Here is a 21,262-nt window from a genome sequence, read left to right as displayed (position 1 = left end):
GGTAAGGAATAAAGCTCTCCAGAGCAATGTCTATCTCAAATATCCATCTCTCCCCTTTAAAAAAAATTAGATTTCGGGGTACCCAGGTGGTTCAGTCAGTTACACGTCCAACTTCAGCTTGGGTCATGATCTCGCGGTTCATGAGTTCAAGCCCTGCGTCTGACTCTGTGCTGACAGCTCAGAGCCCGGAGCCTGCTTCGGAGTCTGTGTCTCCCTCTCTCTCTCTGTGCCCTTCCCCCCCACTCACGCTCTGTCTCTCTCTGTCTCTCAAAAATAAATATTAAAAAAAGATTTTGAAAACATTCGATTTCTTGAGGCACAATTCACACAGAGAAAGGTTCATCTTTTTTGGGTGTACCGCTCTATGAATTTCACTACACTTGTACAGTCACATAGCCATCACCACGGCTGAGGCACAGAATATGTCCATCACTCCACAAAGTTCCCTTGTGCCCTCCCGCCGTCAATCTGCTCACCCTGTTCCCAAGCTCTGGCAACCACTGATCTGTTTCCTGTCCTTCTAGCTGCGCCTCCCCAGAAATTTCGTATTAATGGAATCTTACAGTAGGTACGCTTGGCTCGAGCCTCTGGTTTCCATCACTTGCCAATTTTTTTTGCTTTTTTTAGTATAGTTGGCACACAATGTTACGCTAGCTTCAGGTGTACCAAATGTTGTGGAGGCTCATTCATGTTTCTGCATGGATCAGTAACCTGTCCCCTCGTAACGCTGAGCAGGATTTCATTACATGGACGCACGACAGTTATCCGCTCGTCAGTTCACGGACACTAGGGCTGTTTCCATTCTCAGTGATTATAAAAAAAAAAAAAAAAAGGGCTGTAAACATTCACATACAGGCTTTGGTGTTGACGTGCGTCCTCACTTCTCTTGGGTAAACACCCAGGGGCAGGGCGGCTGGGTTGTTCGGTTAAGCGTCTGTTTGACTGTATGAGAAATTGCACAACTGTTTTCAAAAGTGGCCGTAACCACTTTCTATTCCTCCAGCAACGCATGGGGCTTCCAGTGCTCTGCATCCTTGGCGGCATTCGGTTTATCCATTTTTTATCTGTTTGTTTTTCCCTCCTGACAGGTTGTGTTGTGGAGCCTTATTGCGGTCTCAATGTACATTTCTCTAACTGACACTGTTTAGTATATATTCATGTGCTTATTTTCCATCCAAATCTCTTTTTTTTAATTTTTTAAAGTTTATTTTATTTATTTTGAAAGAGACAGAGATAGTGGGGGGGGGGGGGCAGAGAGAAAGGGAGAGGGAGAGAATCCCAAGCAGGCTCTGAGCCCGATGAGGGGCTCGAACTCATGAAACCATGAGATCATGATCTGAGCTGAAACCAACAGTTGGATGCTTAACCGACTGAGCCACCCACGTGCCCCACCATCCAAATCTCTTGAGTGTAGAATCTATTTAACTCTTTTGCCATTTTCTTTTTTTAAAAAAGTTTGTTTGTTTACTTTGAGAGAGAGAATCCCACACTGCCAGCGTGGAGCCCGATGCGAGGCTCAAACTAATGAACGATGAACTTGACTTGAGCCAAAATCTAGAGTCTGATGCTTAACTGACTGAGCCACCCAGGCACCCCTCTTTTGCCATTTTAAAAATTAGGCTGCTTGTTTCTTATTATTCAGTTGTGAGAGTCCTTTATATATTCTAGATATAAGACTTCTGTTCTGCACAAATTTTCTCCCAGTCTGTGGCTTATCTTTTCATTTTCCTAAAGGAGTTTTTCAAAGAGCAGAAGTTTTAAGTTTTGATAAAATACAATTTATTCTTTTTTCCTTTTGTGGTTATGTTTTTCATGTCCTATGTACCCTTCTTACTCTTGAACCTCCCAAACTGTGAAAAACCATCTCAGTGGTGATAAGAGAACCTTCCCAAGTACAAGCTGGGCACAGATAAGGTTCCATTCCCTAGCCTCCCTAGCCTCCATGGCTAGGTGTGGCCACGTGACTATACTCAGACTAATGGGATGTGAGCAGAAGTCATCCCTAATTTTAAAAAGCCCCTCACCCTGGACTCCCCCTGCCCTTTTTCCCCCATTCTCATGGGTTGGGACAAAAACATGGCAACAACCAGCTTCATACATACAGTTGGGGACCACCCCCTAAGACACACTGGAGTAAGAAGGTGTAAAAAAAATCTGAGTTCTTAGATGACTCACAGAGCAGGGCCTCCCAGACTGGACCACCACACTGTAACATGAAAGAGACCAACAGATCCACCTTATTTAAAACAACATATTTTGAGGGTAGGTATCTTTGTTAAAGTAGCTTAAACTTAACCCAAAAAATTCACCCTTCTTTCTGGGGAAGTAGACAATAACCTCAAGGGTCTTGGACCCACCCAGTGTCATGTGGTGTATGTATGCAGACAACTGCACAATAGTTTCCAAAAGTTTCCGTCAGCTCAGGAGTGATTTGGGGGCAGCGGAATATGAATCCCTTGCCTTTACCCTGGGCAAGAAAGCAAGGTCCCCCTTGCTCAGCAAGGTCCTCTGAGCAAGGCTCAGAGCTGCGAAGGAGCAAATATATCAACTTGTTCTTCGTTCACCCAAAGTAGCACGGGTGGGGTACAAGCCATTGCTGAGAGGGGGACAAGGAGAGACACAACCGTGACCTATGACTAGATACTAGATGAAACATGAGGGGATTGTGACTATATGAAAGTAGCCCAGACGGGATGCGTAACCCCTACCCCGTCACCCCTGCCAGCGGCTGAGAACCACTTAAGCCCCCTACAACTTAAACACAGGCTGGGGGAAAGGGAGACACAGGACTCCGACCCAAAGTACATTTCCATCACCCTTACAATGGGAATGTGTAATCAAAATTCACATGCTGTAGCAAAATATAGACGTTTTCATTTCATGAATGCCTAAGTTTCTGTCCTGAGGTTCATGCTCATTGTATTAACGTTCACTAAACACCACCTGCCAGGCAGAGGGCCAAGGACTAGCAAGCCCCTCACACACCTACAGGGTACGTACTCATTACCCATCTGAAGATTAGGAAAACGAGGCTCAGAGAAGCTGCACAGTGCAGGGACTTTTCCGGTCCATTCTGCTTCGGGCAAATAGCCCCTGCTGCCTGCCTGCTCTCAGGCCACGTGGCCTTCCTGGGCAGGGCCCACAACCAGATTACCACACTCCTGAGCCACTGTCTTCCAGGCCAGGTGAGTGATCTAGGTGGGTTCAAATGGAGGGACGCCTGCGGTTGTATGGGACGTACTACATAAGGGTTGCTGTCTTCCTCTCTGAACTTGAAAAGGACGGGAGGCTGAGACTTAAGACAAACAGCAAGGAGACTCATGGATAGAGAGAAAGTGCCCATTTGAGTGTGGGATCCAGCTGGGGCCCAAACCACTCCTCTCTTGGAATTACTAGACAGGTCAGCTGTATTGGTTTGTTGCAGCCACTGTCACAAACGGCCATAAACTGGTCAGCTTGAAACAACACAAATTAATTCTCTTGTACTCCTGGGGGTTGAAAGTCCAAAATTAACGTGTCAGCAGGGCCATGCTCCCTAATAAGGCTCCAGGGGAGGACTGTTCCTTGCCTCTTCCTAGCTTCTGGTAGTTTCCAGTAATCTCTGGAACTCCTTAGCTGCATAACTCCTGGTCTCTGCCTCTGTCATCACATGGCCTTTCCTCTGTGACTTCACCCAGTGTCTTCTCCCTGTGCATCCCTACATCCAAATTTTCCTCTCCTTGTAAGGACACTAGTCATTGGATTAAGAACCCACTGTAATGACTTTGCCTTAACTTTGATCTTCAAAGATCCTATTTCCAAACAAGGTTGCATTCACAGCTTTGGGAGGTTAGGATTTGAACATATGTTTTTGGGAAGCACAATTCAACCCACAACATCAGCCGATAAATTCCCTGAGCTAAACCGCTTTGGGTTGGGTTTTTGATCATTTGCACCCAGAGAGAAGTAGAGCCAAGATTCACCCACAGAGCTCAGTCAACAACGCAGACCCAAAGCCACACCATTAATCATAGGGCCTATTCAATCTCTGTCTTTCCAATGTCAGTGGCTCTATTCTGGGTAGAGGTGCAGGGTTACACAACACACTCAAAGAATACGACGCTGACTGCTATCTAATTAATTAACCAAAATTCAAATGGTGAAAATAGTGAAATTGAACTAGGCATGGGTTATCATAAGGCAGCGGGCCAAGAGGTGGCCAGGATTTTTATTTTAGAAATAAAAAATTACTGACTATCTGCATGGCTGCATTTCAAGATCTCTCCCTGAGAGAGAGAGAGATCTTTTAGAAGATCACTTCAGGTGGTGCTAGGAAGAACATTTCCCCTCCCCAGACATTTAATTTCTAAAAGAGAACGTCAGCCAGGCTTCTTTCACATGCATGGCCGTGTTTACTTTGGGGCCTACGAGTGGGCTGCAACTTCAGCTAGTTATACTAAAAATATGAAAATAAAACTGATCTCTGTAGGATCATTTTAAGTGAAGACGGCTTGGTAGAGGCGAGCCGCGGAAGCAGACCGATGGAAAGGCAGCACAGGGCTCTGGGCAGGAAGGGCAATGGAGTGCGTGTCCAGGGCGGGAGGCAGAAACCAGGTCCTCTGCAGAAATCGATGTGAGCCGTCAAAAGGCCCACTCAGCTCAGGTCAGATGTCTGGTGACTGTCTTCCCCAGTTCTTCTGGCTGGATTCCAAAATCACTTTGAAACACCACCAGCCACTGACCACTCTCTCCCTTGGATCCTATTGGCTACGTAGCAGGCATCTCCACGCCAGGCCCAGTCCGCACCTGGCCAGCTAAACTTGAGTGGGGCAGGGGAATCCCGTGGGTAGCTCAGTGTCTGAGAAGAGTAGATTTTAGGCTATATCCCTGGGCATTTTCATGCCATCGGTGTATCAGTTTCTTGTGGCTGCCATAACCAGTTACCGCAAACTGGGTGGCTTAAAACACAGAAATGTATTCTCTCACAGCTGTGGAGACCAGATGTCCACAGTCAAGAGGTGTCAGAAGAACTGATTCCTTCTGGAGGCTCTAAGGGAGAATCTGTTCCATGCCTCTTCCAGCTTCTGGTGGCAGCTGGCAAACCTTGACATTCCAGGACTTTCGATGTGCAACTCTGATCTCGATCTCCATCTTCATATGGCCTCCCTCTCTGTGCCTTCCCATTGTCTTCTCCCTTGTATCTCTGTGTCTGAAATCTATCTTTACTTTCTTTTATAAGGACACCAGTCATTAGATTCAGGGCTCACCCTAAATCCAGGATGATTTCATCTCACAGTCTTTAACGTAATTACATCTGCAAAGACCCGATCTCAAAATAAGGTCCCATTCACAGCTACTGGGGGGTTAAGACTTAGAAGGATCCACGGTGAAGAGGGGGGAATGCACAACGGATCCGGGGAGAGACTTTAAAACTTGCATTTTTCCCAAAAATGCAGAGTGACTCTTTGCGCTCTTTGTTCCCCAAATGACTGGGGTGCAGGTGATCTGTAGATCGTACTCTGAAGAACACTGATTTAGTCGCTGGGGATTCAAAGGTGAATAAAACATGGTCCTCTCTCTTGGAGAACCTGCTGTCTAGCTGAAGATACACAGAGATGAACCAATGATTAACATACAAAGTATGGCCTAATGATTCCAAGCTCTGGAGTCAGACCAGGGTTCAAATTCTGCCCGCTCCAGCTGTGAGGCTCTGGCAAGCTCCTTAACCTATCTGAGCCACAGTGTCCTTACTTGCAAAATGAGAAATAATTCCTACTTTATAACATTATGAGAATGAGGCTATGTAAAATACTTAACACTGATGAAGGATTCAAGAAACAGCCATGAGGTATTAGGAGAGGGGCAAGCATAGCTCCTTGCTGTGTGCCTTCCACGCCCTAGAGCCTTTACTGAGTGTTTGTGGAAGGCACGAATGCACTACCCTGAAGAAATCCAGCTGGGATAGGCAAGGCAACTCCTAAAAGGCACATGTCAGGATCTTGATTTATTCTATAAGCATTTTTTTGAGCACCTGCTGTGTATGGAGCTCGGTGTGTAGGACCCTGGATCAAACCAAGTAAAACACACATCCCGGTGGGGAGACCACCAGGCCACAGTAGTGTGGTCAGTGCAAGGCAGAAGGAAGGCCACCTCGGGGAGGCATATTCAGATGCAATGAAGCACTTCCTTCCTCTGGTTTTCCACCCTTTAGCATTCTCTTCATGTTTATCGCGTAACTCTCCCAAACTGTAGCACAGGTTCCAGAAATTCTTTAAGAGCAGAAGGGGTTGTCTGCCTTCTTTGCCGCTGAATCCCAAGCACCTAGCGAGATACCTGGCTGCTAATAGACCTTCGATACATATTTGTTGGAGTAGAGAACATTCTGCTGCCATTTCAGAGCCAAACCCTGGACTCTTATGAAGAGGCACCCCAAGCCTCCTTGACTACTGGGTATGATTCTTGATTCTTGAAAGTTCCCTGGAGGATCTGTCCCTTGACATAGAGCCAGGGAGTTAGAGGAGACAGGAGGGCGCAGGCCGCAAAACAATGCATCCGAACACTGTCTAGTTAGGAGTTTTCAGCTACTAAACCAAGAGTAAACAAACTAAACCAGGGAGAACTTATGACACCTTATTCCTCTTCAGAAATACAACGTTTTGCACACACCAGATGTGAAGTACTGTTATCCGCCTGACCTGGAGGCCCTGGAAATGATTACAGGAGAAAGTATAAGGGCTTCCCTTCTAACATCCCACAGGGGAAGGAAGAGAGCAAATCACTACACCCTGCATTATGTGCACAGGAGTAAAGTCAAAGAGGCCCCAAGTTGGCTTTGGGCAAAGGGATGGTTCTCCCGACGGAGAGAATGGAAAACTGGGGGGAGGGGGGTGCTCAGCAAGGCTAGGTAGCACCGGGAACTGCCATCACATATGGCGGTAAGTCAGGACGAGCGACCTACCTGTGACAGGGAGACATCAGCCCTCACTGTCACCTGCAGAAGCCGGACAGCCCCTCCCAGGCCAAAAAACTCAGGCTGGGCTGAAGAGGCAATAGCTCAGGAGACTAAAAGCCAACCCCGGGGTGGTTGTGACAAAGGGCTTTGGGGGGAAGAGGGCTGGTGTTTTCTGCTTGCAGGAATCGAGTGCCTTTCGCACCTGTCGTTCGCTCCTTTGATAAATGGCTCTCCACCTTACCCAGAGTAGGCCCGCAAGACACACTGTTGACAGAAGTAAGTGACTGAATGAAGGCTACGGAGGACCCCGAACTCCCCCCACCCAAACCTCCACCGCAGGTAATTCCACCTGGCCCGGGGGGGAACCCCAGGGCCCGGATCTCCCCCCACCCCTCCCCGGCACCACCTTTCCGCTTCAGCGCGGGCCGTCCAATCGCTGGGCTCCACAACGGTGGTGACCGGGAAGGCAGGTGGGGCTTGGCTCCTCTCCTGCCGGGTCCCCCGCGCTCCGCTCTCCAATCCAGGGCCGAGCCCCGCGGGAGGGGGAAGGCCCCTCCCCTGAAGCCGGCACCAGATGGCGTGGAAGCGGCGCCGGGCCGGCCCGGGAGGCGCGCGAGGAGCGGCGCACCTGGCGGGGGCGGAGAGCAGCGCGTCCCCCGCCCCCCGCGCGTCCCCGCGCCGCGCTCGGCCACCCAGGGGGGCGCGGGCCGGGGGAGGGGGGACGTGCTGCGGGCGCGGGGCGGGGACGCGCGGCCCGGCCCTTCCCGCCTGGCCGGCGCCTCGGCCTCACCTCGCTCACCAGCCCCTGCCAGTCGCTCTCGGTCCGGTCGCCGTTCATGGCCTCCTCCTGCGGGCGCGGGCCGGCCTCGTGGACGCCGCCCGCCTCCGCCTCCGCCTCCCGCCGCGCCGCCGCCGCCGCCACCCGCGCCCCGCGCGGCCCCGAGAGGGCCGGGCGCCTCCGAGCCGCCGCGCCGCCGCCTGCGGCCGCCCGCGCTGTTGACTCAACGTCCGCCTCCGCGGGAGGAAGGGGAGGAGGAGCCGCGGCCTCCCGGCCCGCAGCCAAGGCCCCGCCGGCCCCGGCCCGCCCCGCGCCGCCGGGCCTCCCGACCCCCCCACCCCCCACCTCCGCGCCCGGGCTCCTGACCCCCCCACCCCCCACCTCCGCGCCGGGACTCCTGACCCCTGCCCCGGCCCCCGACCCCTGACCACCACTCCGGGACCCCTGACGCCTGCGCCAGCCCCGGCCCCCCGACCCTCGACCCTCGTGCGGGACCTCGAAGGGAAGGGACAGACGGCAGCCGGCGGTCTCAACCTGCAGGTGACTCCTGTGTCCTGGATGCCTTGCTCTCCCTGGGTCGGAGGCGGGCTCAACAGACACCTGCGTGTCCCCTGCAAGAACCAACCCCCCCCCCCCCCCAACTGTCTAACCAGCCCCTGACCCACTTCCAGAAAGTAAGCGTCACCGGGACAGGGTGGTGGCCTTGTTCTCTAATGAATGTTAGGTGTAGGGCCTGGCACATAGTAGGTGCTCTACAAGTATGTGTTGGTCACATGAATGAGCGAACCTCCTGTTATTATATAGTTAACATTGTTTTCAAAGCTTCCAGTGTTTACTTATATTTATTTTTCAAATTATCAGCTGTCATAAATAGGAAGCAAACGAAAATATTGAAAATAAAACACTATGAATTCTAAGTAGGACTAAAAGCTCTGAGCACGATGCTGCACATGTGTCAGGAGAGGTGTTTAAGACCTACTGGCATCATGGGGCGCCTGGGTGGCTCTGTCACTTAAGCCTCAGACTCAGTTTTTGGCTCAGGTCGTGATCTCTCACAGTTGGTGGGTTCGAGCCCCACGAGGGGCTCTGCGCTGACAGTGCAGAGCCTGCTTGGGATTCTCTCTTTCTCCCTCTCTCTCTGCCTGCAGTCACTTTCTCTCGTTCTCTCTCAAAATAAATAAGCTTAAAAAAAGAAAAACAAAACCCTACTGGCATCAAACGAGACTTTCCCCTGAGAGCAAGGACCGAAGAGAGTTACAGAGGGCAGGCAATCTTCAACATATGAATCATTATTATTCAAGATGGTTTCCCGAGGTCTCCTAAACTCTCACGGACCACCACCAATGGTGAGCTTTCCAGTCGCGGAAGTGCGACCTGTGCAAATGATCAGGTACATTGAGAAGGAGTTGTGAACCTATTGCACAATTGTGGAAGCCTGACTGCCAACATTGCTTTATGATTTCTAGCTCCCTGTGGATCCTGGATCAACCCTGTGAGATGGCTGTCTTCTTCATTTATCAGATGTGGCTACCGAGATCTGAAACGTGGAGACACAGAGACTCAGCTAGGACTTCTGGCTCCCAGAGGGCCTCTTCAGCATCTTGGAAGCCTGAAAAAGAAGTACCACACCTGGGAGATGGAAATACTGCATTTTATTGTCAGCCTTGTTTTGTTGGCACGGTACATTGTTCAGAAAACGGCATTAATAATTCCCTGCCGGTGTCCCAGCCACTGTCTATAACTTTGACTCCAGGCTCAGTTACGTGACCTGCTTTAGCTACTGCTGTGTTTGCAACTGTGCACACAAAGAAGCTCGTGAAGAAGCGCTTGTGTAGTGGGGCTCCTTGCTTAAGCTCTTGGGAACCTGTGATCACTACCGTGGAAACGAGCCCGGAAGAGCTTGCTGGATGATGGACTCATGACCAACAACCGGCCAGCTGCCACAGCTGTGCGTGAAGCCAGTGACCCCCAGGTGCCACAGATGAGAGGTTCACGCAGGAGCCCAGCTGAAACCGGTGGACGAACTACCCAGCTGAGCCTTGCCCAATCTGCTGACCCACAGACCACATGGTGAAACACATGGCTGTTGTGTTTGAAGCCACTAGGGTTTGGGGTGGTTTGCAACCCATGCATCAGCAGATAACTGACGTGGATGGTGTTACTCCTGACGAGGAGCCTGGATGGTCTGAACTCTCCCTGGTGGCCCCGTAGAAGGCAACAGCCTCTGCCATCAGGACCTGTTGGGCCTTCATCTAGAGAAGATTCTGCAATAGAATCTGGCAGGCCAGGGGCTATGACAAGGAGCCAGTCTGCCAGGTCGCACATTTATCCAGTGCCTTTTATGTACAAATACCGTACACATCCTGGGAATGTTCAACGACATTGTAGACCATGGGCCCTGTCCTGGAGGGTTTGCAAGCCTTACCATCAAGGCTTTGCAAGCGGATGTTCTAGGGAACAAGAAGAGAAAATAGAGGCTGGAATGCAGCCTAAGGCTTCCGGTTTTCTGACCATGCTGGGACCACCTAATCCACTCTCTTTTTAATCCAAAGGGATAGAAAGAAGGTTCATCCCTGAGCTGAATGTCTAGGGTTAACTCGGTGCCAGGCACTTGTTCCTAACAGCCTTGATCAATGCCTTACGCTACGAATCAAGGTACCGTCTGCCAATATATTGCCCTCTGGCAAACCATCTGGTTTCATCCGACCTGTCGATGAAACAAACTGTAGGAAGAGCAGGCATAACGTGGTCCATCTGCCTTCCGCTGCTTCCTGGTCTGTGCATTCAGGTAGGAAAGCAGCCCTTCCTTTCCAGTTACCATGTATAGCTGAGGTTCACGGTACCCCTGCTGCTTTGGAGACTCAGCTAGTATTTCTGGTGGCAGGATAATCAGTGAGCAGTTGGGAGCCCAGGGATCTTCACAGGAGAGACCATGTACCTTTAAGACAAGTCTCCGTGTGACTCTGTTTCCCCTATGTGCTTTCCTTCCCTGCAGAAAGTCAGCCAGTTATTGAGGTATTGAGGTATTGGGGAGGAAAATCAAAGAGTGGCAAGCCTCTACCGTCCCCAGCGCGTGGAGAAACTTCCGACCCAGTTGAAATGGCATCTACAGTTGCCTGGCTTTTCCTTAGAGGTTTTATGCCCCAAGTGCCAGCTCGAACCTGCTTAGCTTGTGAGATGTGATGAAATCACCAACCAAGGCAATGTAGCTGCAAGCGATTCTTTTTTATCTCTTTTCATTTATGTAGCCTGACATTGAGTAATAATAATAATTAAATGCAGTTTAAGCTGTTAGGCACCTATTCCAGAAGGCCTCTAGATACCTCATCAACAGCAGCCCAGGCTGACAAAAACAAAGCTAATTATATTGTGGTTAACTTTTTTCAAAGAAAAAAATAAGACCGCTCACCAACTATCCTCATATCTGATAAAAAGCGGTACATTAAATGTTCCGCCCCACAGTCCATTTGCACGGGACCAATTTATAACCAGGTGCCCTTGTCTTAAATCTGCCACCCTGGCACTAAGTAATGAAATGATGGCTTTAGCCTCTATTTCCACACCCACCCCTAACGCTCTGAAAAGTCTCCAGGGTCTCAATTTTTCCATATTTATTCATAGCCCCAGGGCCAGTTGTATTTATTTATTTATATGTACATGGAGTGTTAGAAGAGCATGCTTTGGATGCTTTTGAGTGATGCTTCTCACTTTCAAAAGTTTGAGAGGGATTTAGATGTGGCAATCCAGAATAGCTTCATCTGAGAAACGGAGCCAGCAGATTCTGATGCAAACAAAACAAAAAAATCTCTGGAGAGACCTGGAAAGAAAGGACGACTGGAACTTATTGTTAGAAACTTAGCCTCTTGTCACAGCGTCTCTACTGACTTGCAAGATGACTTTGGCCAAGTCCCAACAGCCCCAGACACATGGGAAGGCCCTAAAGCTTTTGATCCAACTTTTCCAGACAGTATTTCCAATTCAAATTCTGGCTGCCCAAGCAAAAATGTCAGTGTTCTCATTAAAGGAAACTTAGCAGCAAATCTCCAGTTGAGATCTTTGGCTCAGCTTTTCTCCGAACTACACAACTGGGGCAACATTCATGACCACTCCTTTCCCCCAGTTGCTCTTCTCTGGCCTGAGTTAGGAAACCCAGTCTGATGAGCCTGGGAAGAAAATGATTCAGAACGATAGTGATTTACGGTGACCTATTTGACATATACATATACATATATATATATATATATATATATATATATGCATTATATATTTATATCATTTTTAAAAATTAACTCCATATGAGCCAGGGTCCCCGATTCTCACCTTTGTCAAAGGAGGGCCGTTTAGACAGATCCTGCCAGGAGTCCCCCTGGCCTGGTTGCTAAGTGCATTCCTTTGTTCTTGATTTTCGTGGGAGAGGACAGAGGTCTGCAGGTCTACAGCAGTCAGGCCTCCGACGGAGCCTTGAGACCTGAGGTCCCCTGGGCCACTGGCCTCAATTCTGTAAAAGACAAGCCTCCTCTCTTCCCCCTACCTGGGGATGCTCTGCAAAGCCCCTCATCCATCATTTCCCTACCAGGGCCAGGAGCCAGACAACAGACAGACCTGGACTCTGTCCGGGGGTTCCTGACTCAGAGCATCCTCTGTCTGTTAGCCTCCTGAGCTCCTGGGCCCCCTCTCTGCCACCACTAAGCCCTGCTCGCCGGGCAGCAAACAATCAGATGCTCCTGCTCCCCTCCCCCTTCCAGCCCCGCTGGCTGCCAATCAGCCGGGCAGCAGGGGGGTGGAAGGAAGTTCCACTCCCCGCTGAACCACCGCTGAGGTGCTCAAATGACTGAGTGGGGCTGATGATGGCCTGGCAGGCCGGGACCCCGCAATTGCCATCCTGGAGGGGCGCGGGCGCGGGGAGTGATTGGCTGGGGCGCTGCGGGGCAGGGGATGGGGATGAGCCGAGGCAGAGGGGCAGCTCCTGCGAGGGAGGAGTTCTGAGAAGGGGGACTGAGAAGTCGGTCCAGGGAAGGGGCCAAGGAGGGCTGGAGGAGGAAAGGGAGGCAAGGAGGGACAAAGGGAGATGCAGGGGCTCTTGATGAGAGGCCAGAAAATCAGGAAGGTAGGGGAGAGAAGGGCGGAAAACCGTGGGGCAGGGCTGAGTAGGGAGAAAAACGCCCCAGGCTGGTGGGGGAAGTGGTGTGAGAGGTGGCCCAAGGAAGGAGTTAAACAGAAAAGATACAGGGAGAGGCACTCTGCTCTCAGATTATTCAAATTTGTTTTACTTATTGATAATGTAGTTCATTTCTTCTGCGTGGGGGGGATATGATTCAGCACAAATTTGATGTAAATTTATGGAAATATAAATGCAGAGAGGCTGCGGGCCTGAGCCACGGGCGGGTTGGCTGCGTGGCCCTCAGCACACTGGAGGTTAGCGCTCTCCGGACTTGGGGATCTGAAAATAGAAACGTCTGATTTGGGGGCCACTGGCCTCTCCTGCAGGCCAAGACAGGCACTGACCTTGTCGCTCTGCAAGGCTTATTAAAAAAAAAAAAAAGAGGAAAAAAAAAGTCTGATGATGGTCTAAAATAGGATCACCTACATTGTCCTCGGGTCTGATTTTTCTCTTAGGGTTGGGGGGGGGGAAGGGGGACAGTTTTTACCCAGTAGAGATGGGCAGGCTTATTTCAATGAAAAGGGACACCAAAGGAAGAGAACTAACATTATCTAGAAGCTACTGTGTGTACAGAATTCACTAGTGAAGTGACAACAATGTTGTTTTTCCTTCCCCACTCTGGAAAAGTAATGGGACTTGGGGGAGGGGGGAAAAACCCACAAAGGAAACAATTTGACAGGGTGAAAAGGTGGCCTTCCCTATAAATGGCGGGAGCCAGTAAAATATTTATTGCCCATTAGGCTGTCCTTCAGAACCCTGGATGTTGATTTTTATCTTTTCCCTTCATACGGGGTCATGACATTTGTCTAATGATGTGCCTTCTCCCAGTTGGTAGCAGCCTCTCCAGCCTGGCCATGACCGTGACCGCAAAGAGAACCCTTCCCAGTGTGAGAATAGCTTCTCTGAGCCCGGCCTTCCTCTGCAACTTGCAGTGGCGGTGAGACAAGGAGATTCAAGACCCCAAGATACAAGGCCAACCAAAGGGTTTTACTGCCGTGTCATTCCCGTCAGAGACAGATAGTACCAGCCCTGCTTCCTGCTTTCCACCAAAGCTGTGATTCTTTTCAGAGTCCAAACGATTGAGCTGCTGCACTTCCCTGGTCTGGGGGCAGACAAAGAGGTGTTTGCCTGCAGTCCCACAGCCATGGTGTGTGGGTGTACTTGAGCAAATGTTTCCGAGAATGGCAGCGATCCGCTCACTTTTATTACATCCGCGGGGCAGAAGCTGTCAGCCCTTGGTGACACTGATTATAATGCTTTGACCTCATTCAGTCACCAAAGGGCAGATTTCTCTTTGTTCTCTAGCAGAAACACAACTTGGCAAGGAGACACGATTTCTAAAGCGAGACTGTCAACAAGGGTATTTATGAGCTTACCACGTCCCTGCTATTCCATTGAGTAGCTTACCTTTGGGGGAAAAGGCACATGCATGCACACATTTGACACGACAGTTGCCATTTATTAACCTGTTTGTTCCCATGAGACAGGAAAAGCAATCTTAAGGTAGTATAAGAGATCTGAGGAGGGTCTTCTAACAGCCAGGTTAAGACCCTGTCTTCTGTCCTCAAGGCTCTTAGTCTAGTGGCCAAGTCCCCCAAGCAGCTGAACACTGCAGAACCATGGAGGAATGTTCCAGAATCGTCCTTCACGGCTATGTTATGTCACATAGTCACCCTTTTCAGGAATCGGGAATGAATCGTGAAAACTAGATCCATTCGGTACACTTAAAAATGGTTAATACAGCAAATTTTATGTTCTATATATTCTACCATAATAAAAAAAAAGTGAAAAAAAAAAGACTAAAAACACACAAAAAAGAAAAACTAGGTCCATTTGGAAAGCTGTGAGAGGGCAGGATCAAAGACTACAAAAATACAGAAAACATGAGTGGGTGAGTTGACTCACCAAATCCCAGATCATTTTGAAAAAGATAAAGCGATGACTCCTTTTCAAGGTGAAGGAAGTAGTAATTGGACAAAAGCAGGAGAACGGAAGCAGTGAGTGTGGGAGCTGGAACACTTTCACCATTCTGTGAACTGGTGTCCTCATCTATACAATGAGCAGATTGAGCCAGATGACCTTGAGGGTCTATAGTTCTATGAGATGAAGCAGAATTTTACATTTGGGTGGAACTCTGTCCAAAAGGTTAGTGAAGGTGCTGTTAAGCATCATCCCAGACAGCACCATAGAGTGTTAGAGATATGAGGAATCTCAGAGATCTGGACCCTTTATTTTACAGGGGAAGAAATAGAGACCCAAAGTGATAAAGCACCTTGTCCAAGGTAACAGAGCTTGTCAGGGACAGAGCTGTGCCCGCAGCCCAGCTTCCGGTTCCAATGCTCCAACTTCTTCACGATGCTTTGAAGTTGAGAATATTTGAAGTTCATGAAGACTGAAATTCTGGTCGTCTATTGCCTTGCAACAGAACAGCCCAAACCCGGTGGTTCCAACATTGATTTATTATTGTCTCCTGGGGTTTTGTGGGTGGACTGGGCTCATCTGGGTCGTTCTCATGTGGAGTCTCCTGTGTGGAGGTCAGATGGAGGCTGGGACTGTGGTTCCCTGAAGGCTCAACGGGATTGGACGTCCAAGACGCTCATTAACATGGCCGGCAGTCGATGTTGGCAGTCAATGCTGCCTGTCAACCGAGAACTCAGCTGGAGCTGGCAAGTTGAACACCTACTCCTGTCTCTCCATGTTGGGCTTTTCATTACATGGAAGCCAGGTTCCCAGAAGGAGCTTCTCAAGAGCAGGTGCTATGTCTTAGTTCATCTAGGAGGCTATAATGGAATACCATAAACTGAGTAGCTTAAAAACCACAGACATTTATTTCTCACACTTCTGGAAGCTGGGAAGTCCAAGGCCATGGTGCAGACAGACTCAGTGTCTGGAGAGGGCCACCTCTTAGATGGCCATCTTTTCACTGTTATCTTAATGCCGTGGGGCATTGGGTCTCTGGGGTCTCTTGTATAAGAACATTAATCCCAGTCATCAGGGCTGAGTGTTCATGGTCTAATCACCTTCCAAATGGCCCCACCTCCTAATACCATCACCTTGGGGTGACTTTTGAGGAGACAGAGCATCCAGACCATAGCAAAGTGGAAACTGCTGGTCCTCTAAAAGGCCAGTCCTGGAACTGGCAGAGAATCACTTCCCCCACAATCTTTTGGTCAAAGGAGTCACAAATCAGCCCAGTTTCAAGAGAGGAGAGTCATAGACCTCACCTCTAGATAAAGACGGGATGGAGCCATCCATGTGCCTAATGGGACAAAAGGATTCCAAAGAATTCCATCGTCTTTGGAAACAAACTACCACAGGAGCAATTCTGATTTTTATCACAAATGATCCTTTGATGCCCTCTTTGAAAAAACAATACTGGGCACACATCAACCAAGCTTGACGTTTTTCTTTTTACCTTAATGGCAATGAAATCAATTGAGTTCAGGCACCTCAGTATAAATTTTTTGTTTTGTTTTGTTTAGATTCTATCAGTTCAGGAATCCCATAAGCCAAACCATGGCATAGGAGAGTCCCTAAGGAAATGCTCTCATGATGAAGGTGTGAGTACATCTTGTGCGGAAAGGGCAGTGGAACCTATGAAGACAGGTACTAAAACATTGAAAGATTCCATTTCCCTTCATTATGAAGAGCAGGGAAGTAGCAAAGAATAAAGTAAAATTCCTTGAGAGGCACCTGGGTGGCTCAGTGAGTTCAGCATCCATCTCTTTGTTTCGGCTCAGCATCTACCTCTTCGAACCATGATCCCACGGTTTGCGAGTTCAAGCCCCGCATCAGGCTTGACTGTGCTGACTGTGTGAAGCCAGCTTGGGATCCTCTCCCTCTCTCTCTTTGCCCCTCCCCTGCCCATGCTCTCTTCCACTCTCTCAAAATAAATAAACAAACATTTTTTAAAACCTTTAGAAAAATAAAAATAAATTCCTTGAGGACAGGGACTGGACCACATTCGTCTCTGTATTTCTAGTGCCCAGAACAGAACACAGCACATAGTAGGTGCTAAGTGAACGTTCCTTGAGTTCTACTTAAATGCCATCCTTCTCAATAATAATGTAAACTAGCATTTATCGAGCATTTGCCACATGCCAGGCACTTTGCTGAAGACTTGATGTGTGTCACTTCACCTAACGTTCACAAAACCATGTAATATCTGTAATTATCCTCGACCTGATATGCAGCAGGTAAAAGCCAGGGAGGTTCCTGAAATTGTAAAATACTTTCATGCAGGTGGGTAAATAACAGATGCCTTGTGCCCCTGGGATGAACCTCATACCTTACACCTCTCCCTCACCTGATAGCCCAGCCCAGCAGGGACCCAGGTGGGCACTTCCAGGGAGCTGTTATTGTGTTCTGAGAGCCCTGTGTGGTTCCCCACAGTGGCTCGATCCCCGTGGGTTTTCCCAGCCAGAGTTGACCATGGGTAGACAGAGCCCGGGTGGCGCTAAGTGCTTGGCGCCCATCTAGCTGTCCAAGGCTGTAACGAGTCTTCAAGAGTGAACGCGTCCGCAGTGGCTTTCCCGTGGCTGCCTGTGTGAGTGGCAGCCTCTGTATTGTACCTTCTGGGTTGTTGGATGTTTTGACTATCATTCCCGATGATGTACATTTGAAAGAAGAGGAAGCTGAGAATTTTAAAGAGTTTTTAAATGATTGACCAAGGTCACATAGCTAGTAAGGGTGGATCCAGGACCTTCTCTGAGCTCCGCACACTCTGCTATGGCGCTTTGCTACTATATTAGCCAGGGATGCTGTAACCAAGGACCACAGAACGGGTGGTCTTAACGACAGAAATTTACTGCCTCACAGTTGTAGGCTGGAGGTATGAAATCAAAATTGACCGTGAAGGATCTGTTCCAGACTTCTCTCTGGGGCTTGTAGGTGACCAGCTTCTCTCTGTGTCTCCTTCTACACGTATCTGTCACTACGTCCAAGTTTCTCCTTTCAACAGGACACCAGTCATATTGGATTAGGGACCCACCCTGCTCCAGAATGACTTCATTTTAACTAATTACTTCAGCAATGACCCTATTTCCAAATAAGGTCCCGTTCTGAGATACTGACGGTTAGGACTCCCGCATATGCTTTGGGGGGCAGGGTGCATGCAGTTCAGCTCATAACAACTATTTTTGTTGTTGTTGAGACTTCCCCCATGTCTTCCCCCATGTTCTTTCCCCCATGTTCTTCCCTCATGTAGAACAAAGTTAATTAGGTGTCTACATAAATTATCTGGAGAAAGTTCATGATGTATAGGTCTACCAGCTCTCCCGTTAATGCTTAACCAGCCCCGAGGCTTTCCCCCCTTACTTCAGTCAGAAGTGGGTTGAATCGGTGCCACTTGGCAACGTTTGCCCTTGCTCAGTGCCGCCCGTATCTTTCCATTGTGCCAATCCATTTTAGCATCTAGTTGAAAGATCTGAGAAGAAATGGTTTTTTTTACTGATTTTTATTATTTTTTGTGCGACTTCAGCGTCCTTAAGTTCACTGCTGGTTCTGTCGCCACTACGTGGCACGTGAAGTCAACTCTTGTCCTTCAACAGTTGGGTGAACTCTACAGCTCAAGAGATTCCGGAACCGCTGTTCACGTATGATGAATTCCTTCTCAGTCTCAAGGAGATACTGCCAGGGCCTTTCCCAGGAAGTGTGGTGGGAAGCATTGTCTTTGAACTTTTCTCTCACTGAGAGCTTCAGCCATATTCTGTGTATACGAGATGGGTGTCCAGTGTTCTTGCACACCCCTTCGAAATAGACAGTAACCTTGGTCTCAGATGCGGTGTCCTCGGACTTGGAAACTCATTGGACCAAAAATGTCTACAACTTATTTTTCCCCTTAGATTTTCTTTTTTTTTATTGATTTTCCATTTTTAGCACAAGATTGATCACCAGCAAAATACCAATTTACATACAGATTCTGCTAAACTCAGCATCCTATATACTTGGGACTTTTTCATCCATAAACCAATTTTTTAAAGAGAGAGATTCTATTATCCGACGTGTCCCCGATGACACTCAAGATAGCCTATAGGGAACACACTCAGGAGGCCCGCAGCCCAGTGGGGTGAGCTCAGCTGATTTGTGAGCATAATAACTGAGAAGTCAAGGTTGTAGGTTGCTCCCGATATGGGCAGGTTCATCTTTTGCTTACTTCTACGGCCACAAGCCTATCCTGTAAACTTTGGTCAGCTGTCTGACAAGTTGATTCAGTAAAATTCAATAAATACTCTTTGAGTAGCGACTGTGTGCCAGGCACTGTTTGGGTACTGGGAACAGAGCCGGAAACAGGGACAGGAGCCTTGTCCCCATAATATCTCCAGTGGAGTGGTGCAGCAGGTATCAGTTATGCAAATGATTATTTCATCACCAACGTGATAAGCACCACGAAAGAAAAATACAGGGTCACTATAAGAGTACATTGTAGGGGAATCCATGTTAAGTGTCATTTAACATCAGACTTGGTGAACTAGCCAAGAGGACAAGCTGAGAAGCCGGGCCACCCGGGTAGAAAGAACTGCACGAAAACAAAGAAACTTCACAGAGACTAGCTGAACCCGAGCACAGAGAGGAGGGAAAGAGTGTGACAGGAGATCAGGCTAGAAGGAGGCCCAGAGCCTTAGCCACATTCTGGAAGCGGGAATTTATCATACAAGTACCGGCAGCCTTTGAAGGGTGTATTAGGATTAAAGCTGAGCTTGAGTAATCGAGAGCCAAATATACAGGGACTCAAATAGGAAGGAATTTAATTTCTCCTTCCCGTGGCAGGCTGGCCGGGCAGAAAGGGCATGACGGGGGTAGCTGGTTTCTGGCAGGTCTGGTTCCTCAGCTGCAAATACTTGAAGGTCTGCAGAAGTTTCATGACTGAGAGTTTGAATCATCCGAAGGCTTCTTCAATCATCTGTCCAGCACCTGGGCTTCAAGAACTCAAAGACCAGGACTTTGAAAAAAAATTTTTTTATGTGAGTATAGTTGACAATGTCACATTAGTTTCAGGGGTGCAACAGAGTGATCCAACTTCTCTGTGCATTCCCCTCCGCTCACCCCAAGCGTACCTACCCTCTGTCACTATCCAACACTCTCACGATATCATTGACTATAGTCCCTATGCTGTGCCTTTTAGCCCCATGCTTTGTGCATTTCGTAACGGAAGCCTGTGTCTCCCGCTCCCCTTCACCCATTTTGCCCATCCCCCCCACTCCCCTCTCCTCTGGTGACCATCTGTTTATTCTCTTTACTTATTGGTCCGATGCCACCCTCTGTTTGTTTCTTCATTTGTTTTGTTTTTTACATTCTATACACGAGTGAAATTATATGGTGTTTCTCTTTCTCAAAGACCAGGACTCTGTTCAAGTTTTTTTTTTTTTTTTTAATGTTTATTCATTTTTGACAGAGGGACAGACAGAGCACGAGTGGGGGAGGGGCAGGGAGAGAGGGACACAGGATCTGAAGCACACTCCGGGCTGACAGCAGAGATCCGGATGCCAGGCTCAAACTCACGAACTGCGAGATCATGACCTGAGCCAAAGTTGGACGCTTAACCAACTGAGGCACCCAGGCGCCCCTTAAGTTTTTATTTTAACTCCAGTCAGTTAACATACGGTGTTATATTAGTTTCAGGGGTACAATGTAGTGATTCCACGCTTCCAAATATCGCCCATCGACGACCAGGACTTTTGGCTGGAGTGCCTGTCCGTGGTCACGACACATTGCTTACCTTCTCCACAGCATAGTGACCTCAGGAGAGGCCAACTTCTCCCCTGGCCGCTCAGCTCCTCATGCTCCCTTTCTAGAAATGAGGCAGAGGCTGCTCTGTCTTTTATGACCCAGCCTCGGAAGTGACACGTGATGGTCACTTCCGTGGCATTCTTTTGGTTACAGGGAAATGGCAAGCCCATTTGGACCGTGGAGACAGGGACACAGACCCACAGATGTGAGACTTCGGGGCCAGCTTTGGAAAATACAACGTGCCACTTTCAGGAAGGTCATTCCCGATACAGCAGGACTGACACTCAGTTGCTTTTATGCCCAGGCCCCTCTTCTTTTCACTCTGCCATGCTGACGAGTCAACAGCATCATTCGCATGAAGAAACGATCTTATGTTATTAAAAAGCAAAGTTGAAACAGAAGGCACGAAGCCGCATCCACTCTCAACTGAACATTCTCTGTATTACAAATGCAGCATAAATATGTTTTCCCTTGCTCTCACAGAGCAAACAGCTGCATTTATTTGCGTCCAAAACCATGGAAAGGTTCCAAACTATAAGCAAAAGGAAGGAACTCAGGAAAACTACTCAAATTTCTATAAGTATAAATCTTCATAAAAATAGTTTTAAGGTTGATTAAAGCAGGTGCTGAAATCTTCTCCAAGCCTCAAGTATTCCACTCACAG

At 48.7% G+C, this 21,262-nt stretch overlaps 1 protein-coding gene across 2 annotated transcripts in view; it reads right to left on the bottom strand.

Moving 5' to 3' along the window:
* Nucleotides 1-7,831, bottom strand: part of CCDC149 (coiled-coil domain containing 149) — a 92,440-nt gene extending 84,609 nt beyond the window's left edge. For both annotated transcript variants that reach the window (XM_042984842.1, XM_042984844.1), the window contains exon 1: nucleotides 7,722-7,831. In XM_042984842.1, coding sequence (XP_042840776.1) covers nucleotides 7,722-7,769 — 48 coding nt within the window. In that variant the 5' untranslated portion in view covers nucleotides 7,770-7,831. The remainder of the gene's footprint in view (nucleotides 1-7,721) is intronic.
* Nucleotides 7,832-21,262: the final 13,431 nt, after the last annotated feature.

Source organism: Panthera tigris, chromosome B1, assembly GCF_018350195.1.
Source record: "Panthera tigris isolate Pti1 chromosome B1, P.tigris_Pti1_mat1.1, whole genome shotgun sequence".
In the NCBI taxonomy this organism is placed as follows: Eukaryota; Metazoa; Chordata; class Mammalia; order Carnivora; family Felidae; genus Panthera; species Panthera tigris.
The sequence above is the reverse complement of the archived record's forward strand: the minus strand, read 5'-3'. Positions and strand labels throughout refer to the sequence as shown.